Raw genomic sequence first — 18,250 nt, 5'->3', positions numbered from 1 at the left:
TATTAATGCTGTGCATTTGATAAGCCTTCGTATTAAGAATTTAATGTGATCATTTTATCATCAAATTACTTTTATCATACTGTCTTAGAAATATTTTTTTGTTTTGAGACGGAGTCTTGCTCTGTCACCCAGGCTGGAGTGCAGTGGCACAATCTCGGCTCACTGCAAGCTCCGCCTCCTGGGTTCACGCTATTCTCCTGCCTCAGCCTCCCGAGTAGCTGGGACTACAGGTGCCTGCCACCATGCCCAGCTAATTTTTTTTTTATTTTTAGTAGGGACGGGGTTTCACTGTGTTAGCCAGGATGGTCTCAATCTCCTGACCTCGTGATCCGCCCGTCTCGGCCTCCCAGAGTGTTGGGATTACAGGCGTGAGCCACCGCGCCTGGCAGAAATATTTTTAAACTTTGCTTTTATGTAGAAAAGGTCAATTACCTAACAGGATATTGTTTTATAGGCCACTGGTGTTTCCCATATGTTTGTGTTTCGTGCTGTGCATGATAGAGAGGTGGTAGTGTCTGCAGTCTTTTGAGTCCTGTTACTGTAAAAGGCCAATAGCAGCTGGTGCCATGGTTCCACACCCTGGGGTGGAGGTGAGAGATGAGTTCCTGCCACCTTTTTTGGGATGGCCCATTAGCCTTTTGGCACCCATCCCTCAAAAAATGGGGTTAGTGATAAATTTGGTCACATGTAAGCATCTGCCTGGGAAGGAATCTGTGTACCTTGATATTCTGAGAGTGTTTTCCTGGGCTAACCACAGAGCCAGTACTTGACTTCTCAGGGAGTAATTTGTGGGATCAAGACAACAGTTTACATGTTAAAAAACTGCACAGCCCACTAGCATCAACATAGCTTTATGCTTTTGACTTGGTTCATCTGCTACTATGACCTTTTTACTTATTTATTTATTATTTTATACCAGTTTGCAATATGCATATGTAATACTATAAGCGTTTTAGTTTTTAAAATTGTAACGCTTTCTGTTACTCATGTATTGATTAAAAACTGATCAACCTATGAGTAGTACTTTGAGGTTATATGTGTTTGATTTTGTCTCCTCCTGCAGTGAATTGATTTTTCTTAAGCAGATTGATTAGATGGAGCTGCCTTGATTTACACATCAGTGAAAGAAGAGAAAAACCTCGACTTGTTGTATAAGTATATTGTTCATAAAACATACGGTTTCCACTTCACCACACCTGCCTTAGTTGTGGAAAAGGATGCCGTTTTTATGTGAGTTATTTTGAGATGATGCTTTGAAACTCTTCTTTTTACAGTACATTTGCTTTTTACATTTTACCCCTTCAAGGAAGGTGCCTTCTGTCTGTGTCTTCTATAGCCAGCTCTCTCACTGCACCTTCTCTCTCTGCTCCTTTCCGAATTATGAGGCATTTGCCTGAGGGAAGTGGGTGGTGTGGTCAGGGGTGCTGCCTTTCTTCATCAAGAGCAAGTTGCCAAAACCTAAGCTAGCCATTTTTGGCACTCACTGTCAACTCTGGTAAAATACTGGCTGGGGAGGGAATATAGGGAATTGTGCTTGGGGGATCCTGAATGTCTTCTGTTAAAACGCCTGCTTTATCTGTGTGTTGGCAGGGATGATTGCAAACAGCCTCTCAGCATCTCTGTCAGCATGGGCTTTGGCTATACTAAGTGCTTACTGTGTTTCTGGCATTTCACATTTTGGGAGCCACTGGAGTTGATTGTCCTCGATAGAGACTTGGATACCTGTTTTCCCAACCTGGTGTCTTTCTCTCACTGGAGAATCATAGTGTTGCTGGATGCATAAATGTGAAGCTGTGGTCTCTGACAGGAATTGTGTTACCAGATTGATGTTCAGGCTTCAGTATCCTCCTGACTTAAAAAACAATTACATTATTCATTCAGGAAACCTTACTCAGCACCCACTAGGTGCTCAGGTTCTCTGCAAGGGACACAGAAATGAATGATACGTGTTCCTCGCACATGGCACTGTAGAGGGGACATACACAGCTGAAGAAGGGAAGGGCAGTGATGGGGTTATGGAGGAAGTATGGCAGGGAAGGTGGGAGGGTGATGCTGGAAGACAAGTGGTAGATCCCACGCGGACTGGAAAGAATTGCAATAGGGGAAGCCGGGGAGTGCAGTCTGTGAGAGGCTGGAAATGCAAAAGCCAGGAGCTGTCAGGGAACTGGGTTGCCTCCTGCATAGTCAAGGAGAGTGTCACTCAGGCTAATCATAGATGGCATACCTACAGGCTTGGGCTGATTTTAGAGACTTGTTCAGAGCAGTCAGGCAGGTGCCAAAGGCATAAGCCCAGTGAGAGGTGTGTTTTTGGAATCACTTGGTATCCAAATCACATGTCATCTCTAGGAGCAAGGAGACCGGTTGATTTTGGGGCTGGTCTGGAATGAAGAAGCATCTCTGAGCTTACAAAGGCTGCATGGCCCACGGCAGTATCTCAGTCATGCCCTATCCCTTTGCACATTTGGTCTTGTTGGTTACTTCTCTGTTGACTGGCAAAATCAGCAAAGATATTGGGGTGGAGCACCCTGGCTAAGTACCCTCTTGATTATAGAGCTATGGAGTAGAAGTCAGATGGAGAATGAAAGGCCTGTGAGAACAATCAGTCAGTTGCCATCTTTCAGAGCTGCTTGAGTTCAAAAGTGTGTCATACAGGACATTTTACCATTGCTACCTTTAAGGGATTCAGGTGGGAACCCTAGGCTGTGGCTTCACATAATGGAACTTGGGTGCCATCCTACCTGTGATGTTGAGCTGTCCAGCACTGGTGTAGGAACCTCAAGGACTGTGCTCCTCTGGTTTGGGGCCTAGGATAAACATAGGCCCTGCATGCCACTTGGTTCTAGGACACATTTTCCCATGCAAGCAAAGTTAATGAACCAGTCCACAAGATAACCGTTGCAAGAATTCTTAGAGAAACAACCTGCAGGAGGGGAGCCATGACAGAGCCCAAGAAAACCATCCCATCCCGAGCTCTGCCTTCTGTGCTGCTCTCACACAGTGGGGTCTGAACAGGACCCCACTGTGTCCTTGCTCTTCTAGGTGGAGTTGTGGGAGAGTGCTAAATGCTTTGAGTGGGGCAGCCTGTGGAGTCAGATCTCATACTGGCTCCTTAGACCTTGGGCCGGTGAACTCCGTGTGGAGCAGGACCTGCAATGTTGTTCTGATGGATTATATCCACAGTGTATTTTGGCACATCTGCCAAAAGCTACAAACAGCCCCCAATAACTACATACTATATCTTATGGGAAGGGTCCTACCGAGGAGTCCTGAATGTGATCTGAGTATGCTCTAAGGCAACCCCAGAAAAAGCAATTCAGTCCCTCTCTCTTTGCCTTTAGACCTGCAGGCTGGGACAATGAAAAGAAAATAGCTATTTTACATGAAAATTTTACAACCGTGAAGCCAGAAGATGCATATGAAGACTTTATTGTGAAACCTCCCGTGAGAAAGGTAGTCAAAGACAATTGCTTTAAGGGCTTAGGGCTGGGCGTGGTGGCTCACACCTGTAATCCCAGCACTTTAGGAGGCCAAGGCGGGCAGATCACATGAGGTCAGGAGTTTGAGACAGCCTGGCCAACATGGCGAAACCCTGTCTCCACCAAAAATACAAAAATTAGCCAGGTATGGTGGCAGGCGCCTGTAATCCCAGCTACTTGGGAGGCTGAGGCATGAGAATCGCTTGAACCTGGGAGGCAGAGGTTGCAGTGAGCCCAGATTGCACCACTGCACTCCAACCCTGGCAACAGAGCGAGACTCCATATCAAAAAAAAAAAAAGAAAAAGGGTTTAGGTGTTTTTTAATGCAAAAAGAAACCTATAAAGATGGGGCGTGGTGGCTCATTCCTGTAATACCAGCAGTTTGGGAGGCTGAGGCAGGAGAATTGCTTGAACCCTGGAGGCGGAGATTGCAGTGAGCCGAGATCATGCCACTGTACTCCAGTGTGGGCGACAAGAGCGAGACTCTGTCTCAAAAACAAAACAAAACAAAAAACTATAAAGAAACAGGTCTTACACATTGTGTAGTTTGTAGGGGTTGGTGGGGAGTAGTAAGTCCCAGGGCCTTTTGTTGATTTTTTCTTTTTTTTGAGACGGAGTCTCGCTCTGTCACCCAGGCCTCAGCTCACTGCAAGCTCCGCCTCCTGGGTTTACACCATTCTTCTGCCTCAGCCTCCCGAGTAACTGGGACTACAGGTGCTCGCCACCTCGCCCGGCTAGTTTGTTTTTTGTATTTTTTAGTAGAGACGGGGTTTCACCGTGTTAGCCAGGATGGTCTCGATCTCCTGACCTCATGATCCACCCGTCTCGGCCTCCCAATGAGGTCTGGTGTTATGTAAATGGCTCGGGGCTGGTGGGCAGGAGTGATGGAATGCCCACCTGGAGTTGGTGGTGTTTCCCATTAAGTCCTGCCAGTGCTGCTGTTGCCTCTGGATTACTGTTATTGGATCCCCTCATGTGATGTCCTGCAGACCCTGAGGTGTTTAGAACCTGCCAGACTTAAAAACGCCAGTTGGCTACATGCCACAGCTGGTTTTGGGAGAGGTCTGTGCCAGGCTAGAAAAATGTTACTCTGCAGTCTCAGCAGGGATCCCCCAGACCTGTGTCAAAGCCTGAGCCTCAGACTCTCCTTTCAGCATGAAGTTTGACAGTGGTTGGGAGTATTCTTGGCCTGTGGCCACACATGTGTATGTTTCTTCACAGCTGGTCCACGACAAAGAGTTGGCAGCAGAAGATGAGCAGGTGTTCCTAATGAAGCAACAGGTAAGAAGACCAGTGAGGTTAGAACAGAGGCCTTCTCATATATGAAATGCCAGTTCCTAGGGTGGGATTGGAGGTGTCTGCATGTGGGGATTCACAAAGAGCTTGCAGTGGTAGAGGGGTTGGGACCAGGTCTCATTCCCTCCTATTTCTAGGATTAGTTGGGGATGGACCACTTTCCTTAGCAGATCACCTGCCTGCCTTGCAGACTCCTACAGGAATAGTAGGATTCGTGTCTTTTAAGTGCTTTCTTTGGAAATGCGGTTTTCTGGCATAATACTTCCTATGTTGACAGTTTACCAAGTAACCTGACTACACTTCCATTATTTCTTTCTTTTTATTTATTTACTTTTAATTTAAGTTCTAGGGTACATGTGCACAACGTGCAGGTTTGTTTAATTTAAGTTCTAGGGTACATGTGCACAACGTGCAGGTTTGTATACGTATACATGTGCCATGTTGGTGTGCTGCACCCATCCATTATTTTATGTAGCCTCACACAGCCCTGTACATAAAGGCAGGTGATGCCCATTTTGCAGGTGAGGAGAGTAACTTCCCCAAGCCGACGGTTTAGAATGCAAACTTCACATTTCTCTAACCCAGATTATTGTTAGATTTGTCCTGGGTCCACCTATCATCTGCCCAATGGTATAGGCAGGTCAGCAGGAGGTTTTGATGGTTCTTTTTCCAACTGTTTCCTTCTTTTTCCAACCTTTTCCTTTCTGTCCCTTGCTTGCTTCCTGAGCTTCAAAACTGGTTACTTGGAGTATTTTTTTTCACCATGCACCAAACTGCTCAATTAAAATTTTTTGCATTTGTAGTATAAAACCTAGGACTTAGGTTAATAGTGCCCTCTAGTGGAGTACTTGGAGGAAGTTTTTCTCTAGGCCTTGGTTAATGGCCAGTTTGTCCCTCTCTTTGCAGTCACTCCTTGCCAAGCAGCCAGCCACGCCCACGAGAGCTTCTGTGAGTACCTTACACTAAACAGAGGGTCAAGGCCCAGTGTTGCAGGTGTCGTCAAACTTTATACCATTATTTGTGAGAGCTTATATTTGTGTGGGTTTTGTGTTTTCAGTGGGAATTTGGTTTCCCTAAAGACCCGTGACCAGAAACATAAAAGAAACTCAAGATGTTTCTGGTGAAAGAATGCAACTCTGGGAATTAGGGTGAGCTGGCTTTGTTATCTGGATGTCTTTCAGGAGAAACAGATCCAGAAAGGGCTTGAGTTGAGGGCATACTGCCAGTCCTGTACCATAGCCTATGAAAAATATCCTGCAGAAGCATGTCTCCATTTGTGGCATATGTATTTTTTGTTATTGTTATGCCTGTGTGTGACCTTAGCTGCTTTTGAACTTAGGAATCTCCTGCAAGAGGACCCTCTGGCTCTCCAAGGACTCAGGGTCGGGGAGGGCCAGCCAGTGTGCCTAGCTCCTCCCCAGGCACGTCAGTAAAAAAGCCGGACCCAAACATCAAAAGTATGTATTCCTCAAAAGTATGTCTCTTTGGAGAGTAGTTTAGTTTCAGACCTGAGCCCTGCAGGGGCTGCGTGGCTGAGTCTATAAGGTGGAGACTCATGGAAGCCAGGCTATTCTCTTCCTCATTAAGGGCTACTTTCCACTTCCCCCATTCCAGAGGAAGAAGGTCTGTGGTAGACAGAGACCAGGGCCTGTTCCTTTGTTGGAATTGGTAGCCCATGCACCTGGCTCTGTGTGAGACCTCACTTAGGCCCTGCACATTCCTTCAGAGAGGAATGCAAAATAATAACTTTATTTTATTTTTTTAGAGGCAGGGTCTCAGTCTGTCACCTAGCCTGTGGCACAGTCATGTGATCATAGCGCACTGCAGCCTCAAACTCCTGGACTCAAGCAATCCTCCCACGTCAACTCCTGAGTAGCTGGGACTACAGGCGTGTGCCACCATGCCCAGCTAATTTTTTAAATTTTTATTGTAGGCCAGATGCAGTGCCTCATGCCTATAATCCTAGTACTTTGGGAGGCCAAGGTGGGAGGATCGCTTGAGCTCAAGAGTTGGAGACCAGCCTGGGCCAAATAGTGAGACCTCGCCTCTACAGAAAATTTCAAAATTAGCTGGGCATGATTGTGCTTGCCTCTAGTCCCAGCTACTCAAGTAGATGAAGCGGCAGGATTGCTTGAGCCCAGGGCATTGAGGCTGCAGTGAGCTGTGATTATGCCACCGCACTCCAGCCAGGGTGACAGAGTGAGACTCTTTATTTTTTTTTTTTTTGAGACGGAGTCTCGCTCTGCCGCCCAGGCTGGAGTACAGTGGCCGGATCTCAGCTCACTGCAAGCTCCGCCTCCCAGGTTTACGCCATTCTCCTGCCTCAGCCTCCCGAGTAGCTGGGATACAGGCACCTGCCACCTCGCCCGGCTAGTTTTTTGTATTTTTAGTAGAGATGGGGTTTCACCGTGTTAGCCAGGATGGTCTCGATCTCCTGACCTCGTGATCCGCCCGTCTCGGCCTCCCAAAGTGCTGGGGTTACAGGCTTGAGCCACCGCGCCCGGCCGAGACTCCTTAAAAAAAAAAAAAAAAAGGTCGGATGTGGTGACTCACGCCTGTAATCCTGTAATCTCAGCACTTTGGGAGGCTGAGGCGGGCAGATCACTTGAGGTCAGGAGTTTGAGACCAGCCTGGCCAACATGGTGAAACCTTCTCTCTACTAAAAATACACAGAGGAGCCAGGTGTGATGGTGGGTACCTGCAATCCTAGCTACCTGGGAGGTAGAGGCAGGAGAATGGCTTGAACCCGGGAGGGTGAGGTTGCAGTGAGCCAAGATTGTGCCACTGCACTCCAGCCTGGGCAACAGAGCAAGACTCCATCTCAACAAAACACAAAAAAATTTTTTGTAAAGGTGGGGGTCTCACTTATATTGCCGAGGCTGGTCTCAAGCTCCTAGCCTCAAGCAGTCCTACCCGCTTGGTCTCCCCAAATGATGGGATTACAGGCGTGAGCCACCACACCTGGCTGAGGGAGTCACTTTAAAGTGTGTATTTTGAATCCTTAGCCTTGTTTCTCATGTTTATATTATTACTATTTATGAATTGTGGGGATTTTTTCCTCCTTCACTTCTCTTGTCAAGCTCAACTACTTTTCAGATTAAGTAGCTTTTATCCCAGTAACTTAGTGATACTCAGAGATACTGCCTGCAATGAAACCATTAAAAAACAGTTTTATTTAATGCTTGCATGTTTGATGGGTGTGTTCTATTCAGGATGTGAGCTTTTCACAGCAGGTTTGGAATGTTAAGTGCTCATGCGCCTTTGAAAAACACTGTCTCATGGACGGGGAGGTGGAGTGGAGCACAGGTTATCTATTTTGCCCCCAAACAAGTGGGAAATGTAAACATGGTTCCACTTAGTAATCATGCTAAGTAGCCTCAGCGGTAGCAGTGTAAAGGCATCGTAGCAAATGAATGTTATCAATATCCTAGGAAGCTGATAGCCACAAATGGCTAATGCCAAGCTGAGAACTAGGGTGTTTAATTTTGTTTAAGTCTTCCAGTTTATATGATGCTTTTTTTTCCCTTTAATTTTCCTTAGATAATGCTGCAAGTGAAGGGGTGTTGGCCAGCTTCTTCAACAGTCTGTTAAGTAAAAAGACAGGCTCTCCTGGAAGTCCTGGTGCTGGTGGGGTGCAGAGCACAGCCAAGAAGTCAGGTACAGAAGGGCCCTGGAGACCTGTGACTCTTGTGGTTGAGCAGTCTTGCAAGGTTGGAGAGGCAGACACCTGCCCTGCCGACCCCGCAGTGTCCTGAACAGCCAAGCAAGGAAGCAGGTCTTCACTTCCTACTGAGCAGTGTGCCATGCTTTCAGTGGGATTGCTGTACTACCATGCAGGTTTCCTTGGCACATTGAGAGTGGGATTTGTGTACATTAGGGTTCTTGGGAACTGGGTGTTGGGTGAGTTGAGATATAGACTAAATTACATATGTGGCCGTGTTGTAGAACCTCTTCAGTAGAAGTCATGGTCCATGGAGGGTGTACCAGTGACTTTTCTTTTTTTTTTTTTTTTCTTTTTCCAAGATGGAGTTTTGCTCTTGTTGCTCAGGCTGGAGTGCAATGGCACGATCTCACCTCACTGCAACCTCCACCTCCCAGGTTCAAGCGATTCTCCTGCCTCAGCCTCCCGAGTAGCTGGGATTACAGGTGCCCTGCCACCACGCCCAGCTCATTTTTTGTATTTTTAGTAGAGATGTGGTTTCATCATGTTGGCCAGGCTGGTCTTGAACTCTTGACCTCAGGTGATCCCTCCACCTCAGCCTCCCAAAGTGCTGGGATTACAGGTGTGAGCCACCGCCCCTGGCTGACAATTTTTGTTTTGTTTTGTTTTAATAGAGACGGAGTCTTGCTGTGTCGCCCAGGCTAAAGTGCAGTGGCGTGATCTCAACTCACTGCCAACCTCTGCCACCTGGGTTCAAGCAATTTTCTTGCCTCAGCCTCCCGAGTAGCTAGGACTACAGGCACGCGCCACCACATCTGGCTAATTTTTTTGTATTTTTAATAGAGATGGTGTTTCACTGTGTTGGCCAGGCCATTCTCGAACTCCTGACCTCAGGTGATCCACCTGCCTTGGCCTCCCAAAGTGCTGGGATTAGAGACGTGAGCCACGGCACCTGGCGTACTTTTAATTTTTTTAAATTATACTAAAGCCTTAGTTGTTCTGAACCAGTGATGTTTTATTTGTTCTATTTTTTTTTTTTCTGTAACGCTTTGTAAGGATTTTGGTTTACTCCACTGCCCCCAGTTTTTCTGTGAACTAGAACCTGTGAACCCTCACTGTCTCACTGCAGAGTCACGGCCTCCTCCTCCTCCCTAAAGCTCCTCACTTATCACATACACACCTCTGTGGCAGCCACCACCTGTCCTTCCATGTAGGCAGGTAGGGCAGGTCTGTGTCTTGGAGATCTCTGAAACAAAACAAAACATGTTCCTTGGGAATTACACATTTTCCCAGGAAGCTGCAGGACATTTTTTTTTTGGATTGGAGCGTTGCTCTGTCGCCCAGGCTGGAGTGCAGTGGCATGATCTCGGCTCACTGCAGCCTCTGCTTCCCGGGTTTGAGCAGTTCTCCTGTCTTAGCCTCCCAGGTAGCTGGGGTTACAGGCGCCCACCACCATGCCTGGCTAATTTTTTTCTATTTTTAATAGAGATGGGGTTTCACCATATTGGCCAGGCTGGTCTTGAACTTCTGACCTTGTGATCCCCCCGCCTCAGCCTCCCAAAGTGCTGGGATGACAGGCGTGAGCCACCGCGCCCGGCGTGCTGGAGGACATTTTAAGGGGTCTTTGCTTTCCATTTTCCATTGGCTATAAGGTATGTTTATACAGTGTTTCCCTAATTGATGTCTTCAGGGCAGAGGAGACCCTCAGGAAATCACTCCATCCTTGGGGCAGCCTGGGCCTTCAGTGGCTTCCACATTCTAAGAAACTCAGAGTCTGGTCTAGTGACCCAGACTCTGGGCTGGTAGTATTCCCTACTGGGAAATAGGTGTCTATTTCTAGGCCCGTTAGTGTCTGACAGCAGAAAAACACAAGTACAGACTTGGTGCAGGATTGAATTATCTGGGTATAGTCTTATATTCTTATTGAAACAATGTTTTCAGGCTATCCTTGTGAGTCAGTCTAGAATGTTATAATTGTAAACAAAACCTAAACACCTATCTGGGGCGAAGAAAATAGTTTCCACCATTGCTGAAATTCAGATACTACCTCTAGGAAAGTGGTGGTGAGAGCGCACAGGGGTCAGGGTTGGGTGGTGAGAAGGTTTTCAGAAAGGTTCTTGTATTTGGCACAAAGGCACCCCCCGCCAGGGAGCAGTCAGGTCACTCCCTTGGAGTTGGAGGAAGCACTGGCCTGTGACTTTTGGGATTAAGATGTGCTGAGTTGGGATCTCCTCTCCACAGCAGTGGAAAAAGGCTTTCCTCATTCTTACTGAGATTACTGTCATCAAGTGATTATAGAAGGCTGTAAAATTTAAAATGTTCCTTTAAAAAAAATTGTTTCCTCTTCTCACATCATTACTTTGCTCTTTTGCTTTTTTTCAGGACAAAAGACTGTGTTGTCAAATGTTCAGGAAGAACTGGATAGAATGACTCGAAAGCCAGATTCTATGGTAACAAACTCTTCAACAGAAAATGAAGCCTGAACCTCCTTAAAAAGTGCATATGTCGAATGACCAAATAACTATGTATATTGATCTGCTAAGACCAGGATTTTTCTGATATGGCACATGCTATCAGTTTTTTGGGGCAGGGGAGATGAACTTAAAAAAAAAAAAAAAAAAACTTCATTGGCTTGTCCGAGTATGAAATGCACATTTAGGAAGGTTACATGTCAGACCCTTTGTTAAGGATAACCCTTGGACTCTCGGGCATGTGGCTCTTTTGTGGGAGGCAAGCACGTCTGGGCTTCTTGTGGAGGGGAAGGTAGAGTGAAAGAAGGAGGGCCCGCTTTCTATCAGGGTGGAGCAAATGAGACCAAGAAATCATTGGTAAGATGATGGTTAGTCTGACCAGTTTCATGTTAGCAAATTCACTTCTTCTTGGGAAGCAGATTAAGTGGCAGAAAGTCCAGGAAAGAAAGACCAGAAGGAGTAATGAGAGAAGTGATGGTGGGGAAGCTGAATGTTGAGGGAGGTGGAGGAAGGAGGAGATGAGCAGTGTCAGTAAATACTGTGCATTCAATAGAAGTTGAAGAATCATTGTTAGAAGCATTTCCAAACAAAACACTAAGCAAAATGGGAATTAGGCTTATTTCGAATGCATCTTTAACTTATGAAAGATGTACTAATTGTGGGGGTGCCTGAGTCAGGTGGAGCTGACCCAGGGGTGGGAACGATGGCAGCTGCCTGGGACCCATGTGCTTGGCTCAGGCTATGTCCTCATGAGAGGTGCTGGGCTCCATGGATATGTGTTGTGGGGCAGACAGTCACTGTGGGATGTCTTCAAAGTGAGCAGTTACAGAATTAGTTTACTTTGAATTTTGTTGTCTAAATAGCTCCTGCTTTGTTTTTTAAATTAAATTTTTTGTTTTTACTACCACGGGCTGGCCTAACTAACAGAAAATGGATGATCAACCTCTGGTTTTACCATAATGCAATGTGCCACAGAACGTTTGGGGGAGGTTTTTAATGTAATTGCACTCTGGTTAATTGGCTCGTACCAAGTCCTGCCTTATGATTTGTGGAAAGCTTCAAGGAGTTCCACTGATGCAAAAGGGTCTTTTCCTAGCTTTCCGGTCTGATCAGTGCTATCAGATGGACAGATAAGCGTGAATGTTTTATACCGAAAATGGAAATGATACATTTCTCTTGTTATGTGTTTTCATAAAATGTAGCATTTTTTTTCTTATGGAAAAAAGAGTTTCAGGTGTCTCCCCACCTAGGGCAAATTCATGCACATTGTCATGTCATACCACCATTCTGGAAACGATTTCTGTGGATTTGAAATTGCACTTTTAATTTTATATATGACAGCATTTAAATGCAAACACTACCATGAATTTCATGTATAAAATGTTGTCAAACCAAGGGAAAAAACCACAGTTCACCATGTGGAGTTTACTTTTTTTATATGAATGTTTGTTGTACTGTGTCTAAGCATAACTTCCCTAATGTCATTACTTTTACATACCAGATTTGACTGACCACTAATGTAGTACTGGTGATAACTTAATATCCTATGTTGTGTCAAGACTCTTTTAAGACTTTCTTGAATTGCTTGCGTAAAGGTCTGAACACTGTTAAAGAGAAAGCTAAGTATCAACTTGCCTTTCAGATAGAAACGTTTCTTGTGCCAGTTTTATTGTTGAAATATACCATTTTTTTCCTTTTTTAATTCAGTTTTTTAGAAAAACAAATGTATTGTGGCTTCCGATTACCAGGTTGTCTAAGTAATGACAGTAAACTGACTGTAGAATGATAATTGTGGTATAGTGACCAATAGATGCCAAACAGCTTGTGGCCGCACTAAAGGTGGGGTCGCTTAGTCCCTGGGAGTAAAATGAGTGACCTCAGAAACAAGAATTCCTGGAAAGGCACATGCCGAAGAGGGATATGGTAAAATTTTAAATCTTAATGCAAAATTTTAATTTGTCTTTTTTTTTCTATCATTTGAACTGATAAGCACTTTTTGTGTCAATATAAAATATACTACAACTGATGAAATGCTAAGACATGTCTTGTGAAGGAAGGTTTCTTGGAGACCACTTTTATTTACACGTGACAAGTAGATGCTCCTAGTATCAGAAGAAGCTGATACGTAGTGTCATGTGCTCAGTGGTTGCCAAAGTCTACCAACTTTGGGGAGCTGCAGGGTTCTTTTTGGGAGGTGGGAGGAAGGGAGATGAGTTTTGTTATTTTGGGGTTTTCAAGCATTGGAACCAAAGGCCAAATAATAAACAGCCTTTAGTTTTTAAAGTAAAATTCATTTTATTTGCAGAGTACACTTGTATGGTAGACTGTTAAAGACAATTTTATGACTGTTATGACTATTTATGCACATTATAATGGTTACATCTGCTGTTTGTCTTTAAAATTAAAAAAAAAAAAATCAAAGAAAAGCCCAACTTTGAATACGTGGCTGAGATAACGGCCAGGAATTGGTCTTTCCTAAAAATGCAATAGATATGCTGCTAGATTGTTATTTTGTTTGCACTTTTTTTGATTGGCATTTTAAAATCGGTAAACTGAAGACATTGTCGTGTTTTATTAATTTAACAAAGTTGAAAGTGACTGCTCTGTACATCATGACCTTAACAATGTTAATGCTGTAAGTGAAAGTTCACTGTTGTCTGTATACTAAATTTATTGGTGTTTCTAACTTAAAATTAAGACTGCAGATTATCCCCCACCAGCCTTAGTCCAGGGGTGTGGCTCTGTCCGGGTGCAGTATGCAGTCATGTGGAACCTTGCTTTCTAGTCCTGGGAAAAAAAGAAGATGTCTCTAATTACTGGCTTCAATAAACACGAATCCAGACTGCTTACAATTTTTGGTGGCTTTCTTTATGGTAAATGATCCCACTGGAGATACATTGAATTGTCTGCTAATCATAAGGGGTATCTGATCACGTAACTAAAAATGTTTACCTGTCTCACTTGAAATTGTCAGAAATTCTGGAAAGAATAACATTGTAAAGCCATATTTATTTTATCCTATTTTTTAGAGGTGGGGGTTGTCAAGGCTGGTCTTGAACTCCTCCTGGCCTCCAATGGTTCTCCCGCCTTGACCTCCCAAAGTGCTGGAGTTACAGGTGTGAGCCACCAAACCCAGCCTGGTTTTTTTGGTTTTTAAAAATTACAACCATCCTCGTGAGTATAAAGGTGGTAGGTATCTCAGTGACTAACAGTGTTAAGGAGCATCTTTTGATGTGTGTATTGGCCATTTATGTATCTTTGGAGAAATGTCTGTTCAGATTCTTTGGTCATTTTTAAATTAGGTTATTTGCCTTTTGTGTTTTTTGTGTTTGTTTTTGAGACAGGGTCTCTTGCTTTGTGGCCCAGGCTGGAGTGCAGTGGCTTGGTTACAGCTTATTGTAGCCTTGACCTCCCAGACTCAAGTAATCTTCCTCCCAAAGTGCTGGGATTACAGACATGAGCCACTGCACCCAGCCTATTTGACTTTTTATCATTGGGTTGTAAGAGTTCTTTATCTATTCTGGATACTACACTCTTAACAGATATAACTCAGTCCTTTTGATATGCTCCCCTTCATCTCTGAGCATTTTCTTACTTTCTGGCACAAAAAGGTGTTCCAGGCTCACCTTGCATTTTCCCTGACTTTGTCCTGGAATCAGCCATTTTTCCAAGGAGTCCTGGTTCCTGGTTTCTTTTTTTTCTTTTTATTTTTTTTTGAGACAGAGTCTCGCTCTGTTGCCCAGGCTGGAGTGCAATGGCACAATCTCAGCTCACTGTAACCTCCACCTCCCGAATTCAAGTGATTCTCCTGCTTCAGCCTCCCGAGTAGCCAGGATTACAGGTATGCGCCACAACGCCTGGCTAAGTTTTATATTTTTAGTAGAGACGGGTTTCACCATGTTGGCCAGGCTGGTCTCAAACTCCGACCTCAGGTGATCCGCCCTCAGCCTCCCCAAGTGCTGGGATTACCGGTGTGAGCCACCATGCCCGGCTTAGGGCCCTGGTTTCTTTTAGTAGGAGATTGGTTTTTGGAAACCAAGATCTGGACGATAGGCATACTTAATTTTACTGAGTGTTACTACTTGTAGGCCTTTTGGTGGACACACCATATCTACTTTTTCACTTAACATTGCCTGTAAATTGGTTTATATTAGTTCTTGGAGATGTTTATTCTTGTTTATGGCTACATCGTATTCAATTGTATAATGTACCTTGTTTATTCATCCGGTCTCTTGTAGATAGGCATTTAGGATGTTTTGTCTTGTATTATTACATCTAATGCTGCAATGAGTAACCTTCTGCATATCTTGTGTTTTATTTTGGAGATGTGGCTTCAGGGTAAATTCCTAGCAGTGGACCTACCTACTCAAAAGGTAAATGCGCATCTGTGGTTGTTAGATATCAAAATCCCTTCCATAGAGGTCACACCAATCTGCCTGCCTGTCAGCACTTGTACAGATTATTAATTCATTGTTATATTTTGTCTTAAGTTAGGAAGTTTGGTGAATAAATGTGTTGGGGATTATTTTATTTGATGATATGGGCATTAACATTGTAATAGCAAATGCTTACATTGGAGATTGCTGTATACCAGTCACTCTTCTATTTTAATTTTAATTTAATTTAATTTAATTTAATTTTATTTTATTTTTTATTTTTTTTTGAGATGGAGTCTCGCTCTGTCACCCAGGCTGGAGTGCAGTGGCACAATCTTGGCTCACTGCAACCTCCACCTCCTGGGTTCAAGTGATTCTCCCGCCTCAGCCTCCCAAGTAGCTAGGACTAAAGGCGTGCACCACTACGCCCGGCTAATTTTTGTATTTTTAGTAGAGACAGGGTTTCACTATATTGGCCAGACTGGTCTCGAACTCCTGACCTCAGGTGATCCGCCCGCCTCAGCCTCCCAGAGTGCTAGGATTACAGGTGTGAAGCATGGCACCCAGCCACCAGTCACTCTTCTAGGTGGTTTATACAAACTGATTTAAACTTCACAACAACTCTGCTGATATCTGTCTTAGTTTCTAGATGAGGAAATTAAGACATGGATAAGTAAGTAGCTGCTAAGGTCTCAGAATTTGAACGCAGGCAGTCTAGCTTCTGAGTTTGAACTAATCATGGTGGTGTGCTGATACTCTGTGCTCATTTAAAGCAATTGGGGACCCATGCGTGGTGGCTCACATCTGTAATCCCAGCACTTTGGGAAGCTGAAGTGGGCGGATCACAAGGTCAGGAGTTCGAGACCAGCCTGGCCAACATGGTGAAACCCCGTCTCTACTAAAAATACAAAAATTAGCCAGGCATGGTAGCCATGCCTGTAGTCCCAGTTACTCGGGAGGCTGAGACAGGAGAATCACTTGATCCTGGGAGGCAGAGGTTGCAGTGAGCCGAGATCGTGCCACTGCACTGCAGCCTGGGTGACAGAGTGAGACTGTGTCTCAAAAAAATAATAAAGCAGATGGGGAAAATGTATCAATCGAGAGTGTTTTCATCTGTGGTCATAAGCAGCTGTGTGCTACTATTCAAACTTTTCCTCTTGTGGTAATGAATGGAAGAGTCACTCTTGCTAGGTGGAGAGAATGGCAGAGAGAGAAAGTACCCAATATCCTCTACAAAGGGAGAAGGGACTGCAGTCGCAGGTATCTTGCTGGGAAATGCAAGTTGAGATGTCTTCCACTCATATCTTGGAATTTACTTTCTCTTAAGGTATGAAGAGCTTTAGGTGTTGCCTGCGGCAGGTGCCCTTGGCAGGCCCTGAAACAGACTTTCACCAGTGCAAATGTTCCTAGGTGTGCCTGTGAGGCTGGCAGGCTGGCCTGCCTGTAGACCTGCCTTAGGGGCCCTCACACACACCACTAACCTCTCTGGAATTCTCTTCTGCCACCTCTGGCTTGGGAGCAACCTGTGGAGGGAGGCAGTTGGAGTGTTGGGGAGGGCATGGGCACTAATGGATTCCAGTCCTAGTTCATTCTGTGGTGACTTTTGAATCAAGCAAGTGCAGTTCAAATGGATGAGAAATTGATCAAGAAGCAAAATAGGAAAACAACCCAAACTGGGGAGCTTCACCCCTCTTAGGCCTCCTTTTCCCATCTTTGTAAAGTAGGGATAAAATTTCTTTGTAGTCATTGTGGACATTAGAGGAGGTACACATGTTCCTGGCATGTGGTAGGTCTTCGGTGTGATTGACAACCCTGAAAACATCTCTAGGATGTCATCTCTAACACTGATCCAGCAACCTCATTCTTGGCTCCTACCCTTTTTGGTTGTGGTATTTCAGTTTGTAGTATAAATATCATCTCTAAAGAGAACAGAGCGTAGAGGCATGGATATCCTGTGATCGTTCACTGTGGTGGTCCCTGGTGCAGCTCCTACAGGATGCCACAACAGAGTCCTGGGTTCTGAGATACTTAGTATTGTACTCCTTACCCTGCAAGGCTTGCAGATAGCTGAAAGGATGCCAAGTGCTGTCTTGATGCTGTCTGTGATTGACAAGGGAGAGATGGTGTGTTCTGACCAGGAGGCAGAAGTGACAGGTCAGTAGCAGTGGTGGTGAGGGCCCAAGGAAGGAAGCAGCTGAAACTCCCACTGGAGATGAACAGCACATCCTGCTGGCTCACAGAAGTGTCTCCCTGGGCTTGACGCTGAGGGACTCTCAGCCTGAAAGGAGAGGAGACAGCAGGGGTTTGAGGCCAGGAATTGGGGGTGGATTCTTTGTGGGTCAAGAAGTCCTTTCCCCAACCTTGGGCAGTATTTCAGATGGGACAAGCCTAGCTTTTCAAATGTTTCTAACCTTGTTACGAAATTACTATGTGAAAATTTGGCTGGCGCAGTGGCTTACGCATGTAATCCCAGCACTTTGGGAGGCCGAGGTGGGTGGATCACCTGAGGTCAGGAGTTCAGGTCCAGCCTGGCCAACATGGTAAAACCCTGTCTCTACTAAAAACACAAAAATTACCTGGGCGTGGTGGTGGGTGCCTATAATCCCAGCTACTGGGGAGGCTGAGGCAGGAGAATCACTTGAGCCCAGGAGGTGGAGGTTGTAGTGAGCCGAGATTGTGCCACTGCACTCCAGCCTGAGTTATGGAGTGGGACTCTGTCTCACCAAAAAAAAAAAAAAAAAAAAAAATTGCTGGCCGGGCATGGTGGCTCATGCCTGTAATCCTAGCACTTTGGGAGGCCAATGGGGGTGGATCGCCTGAGGTCAAGAGTTCAATACCAGCTTCGCCAACATGATGAAACCCCATCTCTACTAAAAATACAAAATATTGGCTAGGCGTGGTGGTTCATGTCTGTAATCCCAGCACTTTGGGAGGCCGAAGTGGGAGGATCACAAGGTCGTCAGGAGTTGG

General features: G+C 45.1%; 1 protein-coding gene across 4 annotated transcripts in view; it reads left to right on the top strand.

Moving 5' to 3' along the window:
• Window positions 1-13,756, top strand: part of DYNC1LI2 (dynein cytoplasmic 1 light intermediate chain 2) — a 31,615-nt gene extending 17,859 nt beyond the window's left edge. For 3 of the 4 annotated variants that reach the window (XM_025369482.1, XM_025369481.1, XM_025369483.1), the window contains 7 exons: window positions 1,095-1,230; window positions 3,339-3,450; window positions 4,698-4,757; window positions 5,679-5,720; window positions 6,112-6,229; window positions 8,313-8,429; window positions 10,816-13,753. In XM_025369482.1, the coding sequence (XP_025225267.1) occupies window positions 1,095-1,230; window positions 3,339-3,450; window positions 4,698-4,757; window positions 5,679-5,720; window positions 6,112-6,229; window positions 8,313-8,429; window positions 10,816-10,916 (686 nt within the window). In that variant the 3' untranslated portion in view covers window positions 10,917-13,753. Of the gene's footprint in view, window positions 1-1,094; window positions 1,231-3,338; window positions 3,451-4,697; window positions 4,758-5,678; window positions 5,721-6,111; window positions 6,230-8,312; window positions 8,430-9,562; window positions 9,652-10,815 lie in introns of all 4 variants that reach the window. The other variant, XR_003117006.1, reaches the window with a different exon arrangement.
• Window positions 13,757-18,250: the final 4,494 nt, after the last annotated feature.

This window comes from Theropithecus gelada, chromosome 20 (assembly GCF_003255815.1).
Source record: "Theropithecus gelada isolate Dixy chromosome 20, Tgel_1.0, whole genome shotgun sequence".
Classification (NCBI taxonomy): domain Eukaryota; kingdom Metazoa; phylum Chordata; class Mammalia; order Primates; family Cercopithecidae; genus Theropithecus; species Theropithecus gelada.
The sequence above is the reverse complement of the archived record's forward strand: the minus strand, read 5'-3'. Positions and strand labels throughout refer to the sequence as shown.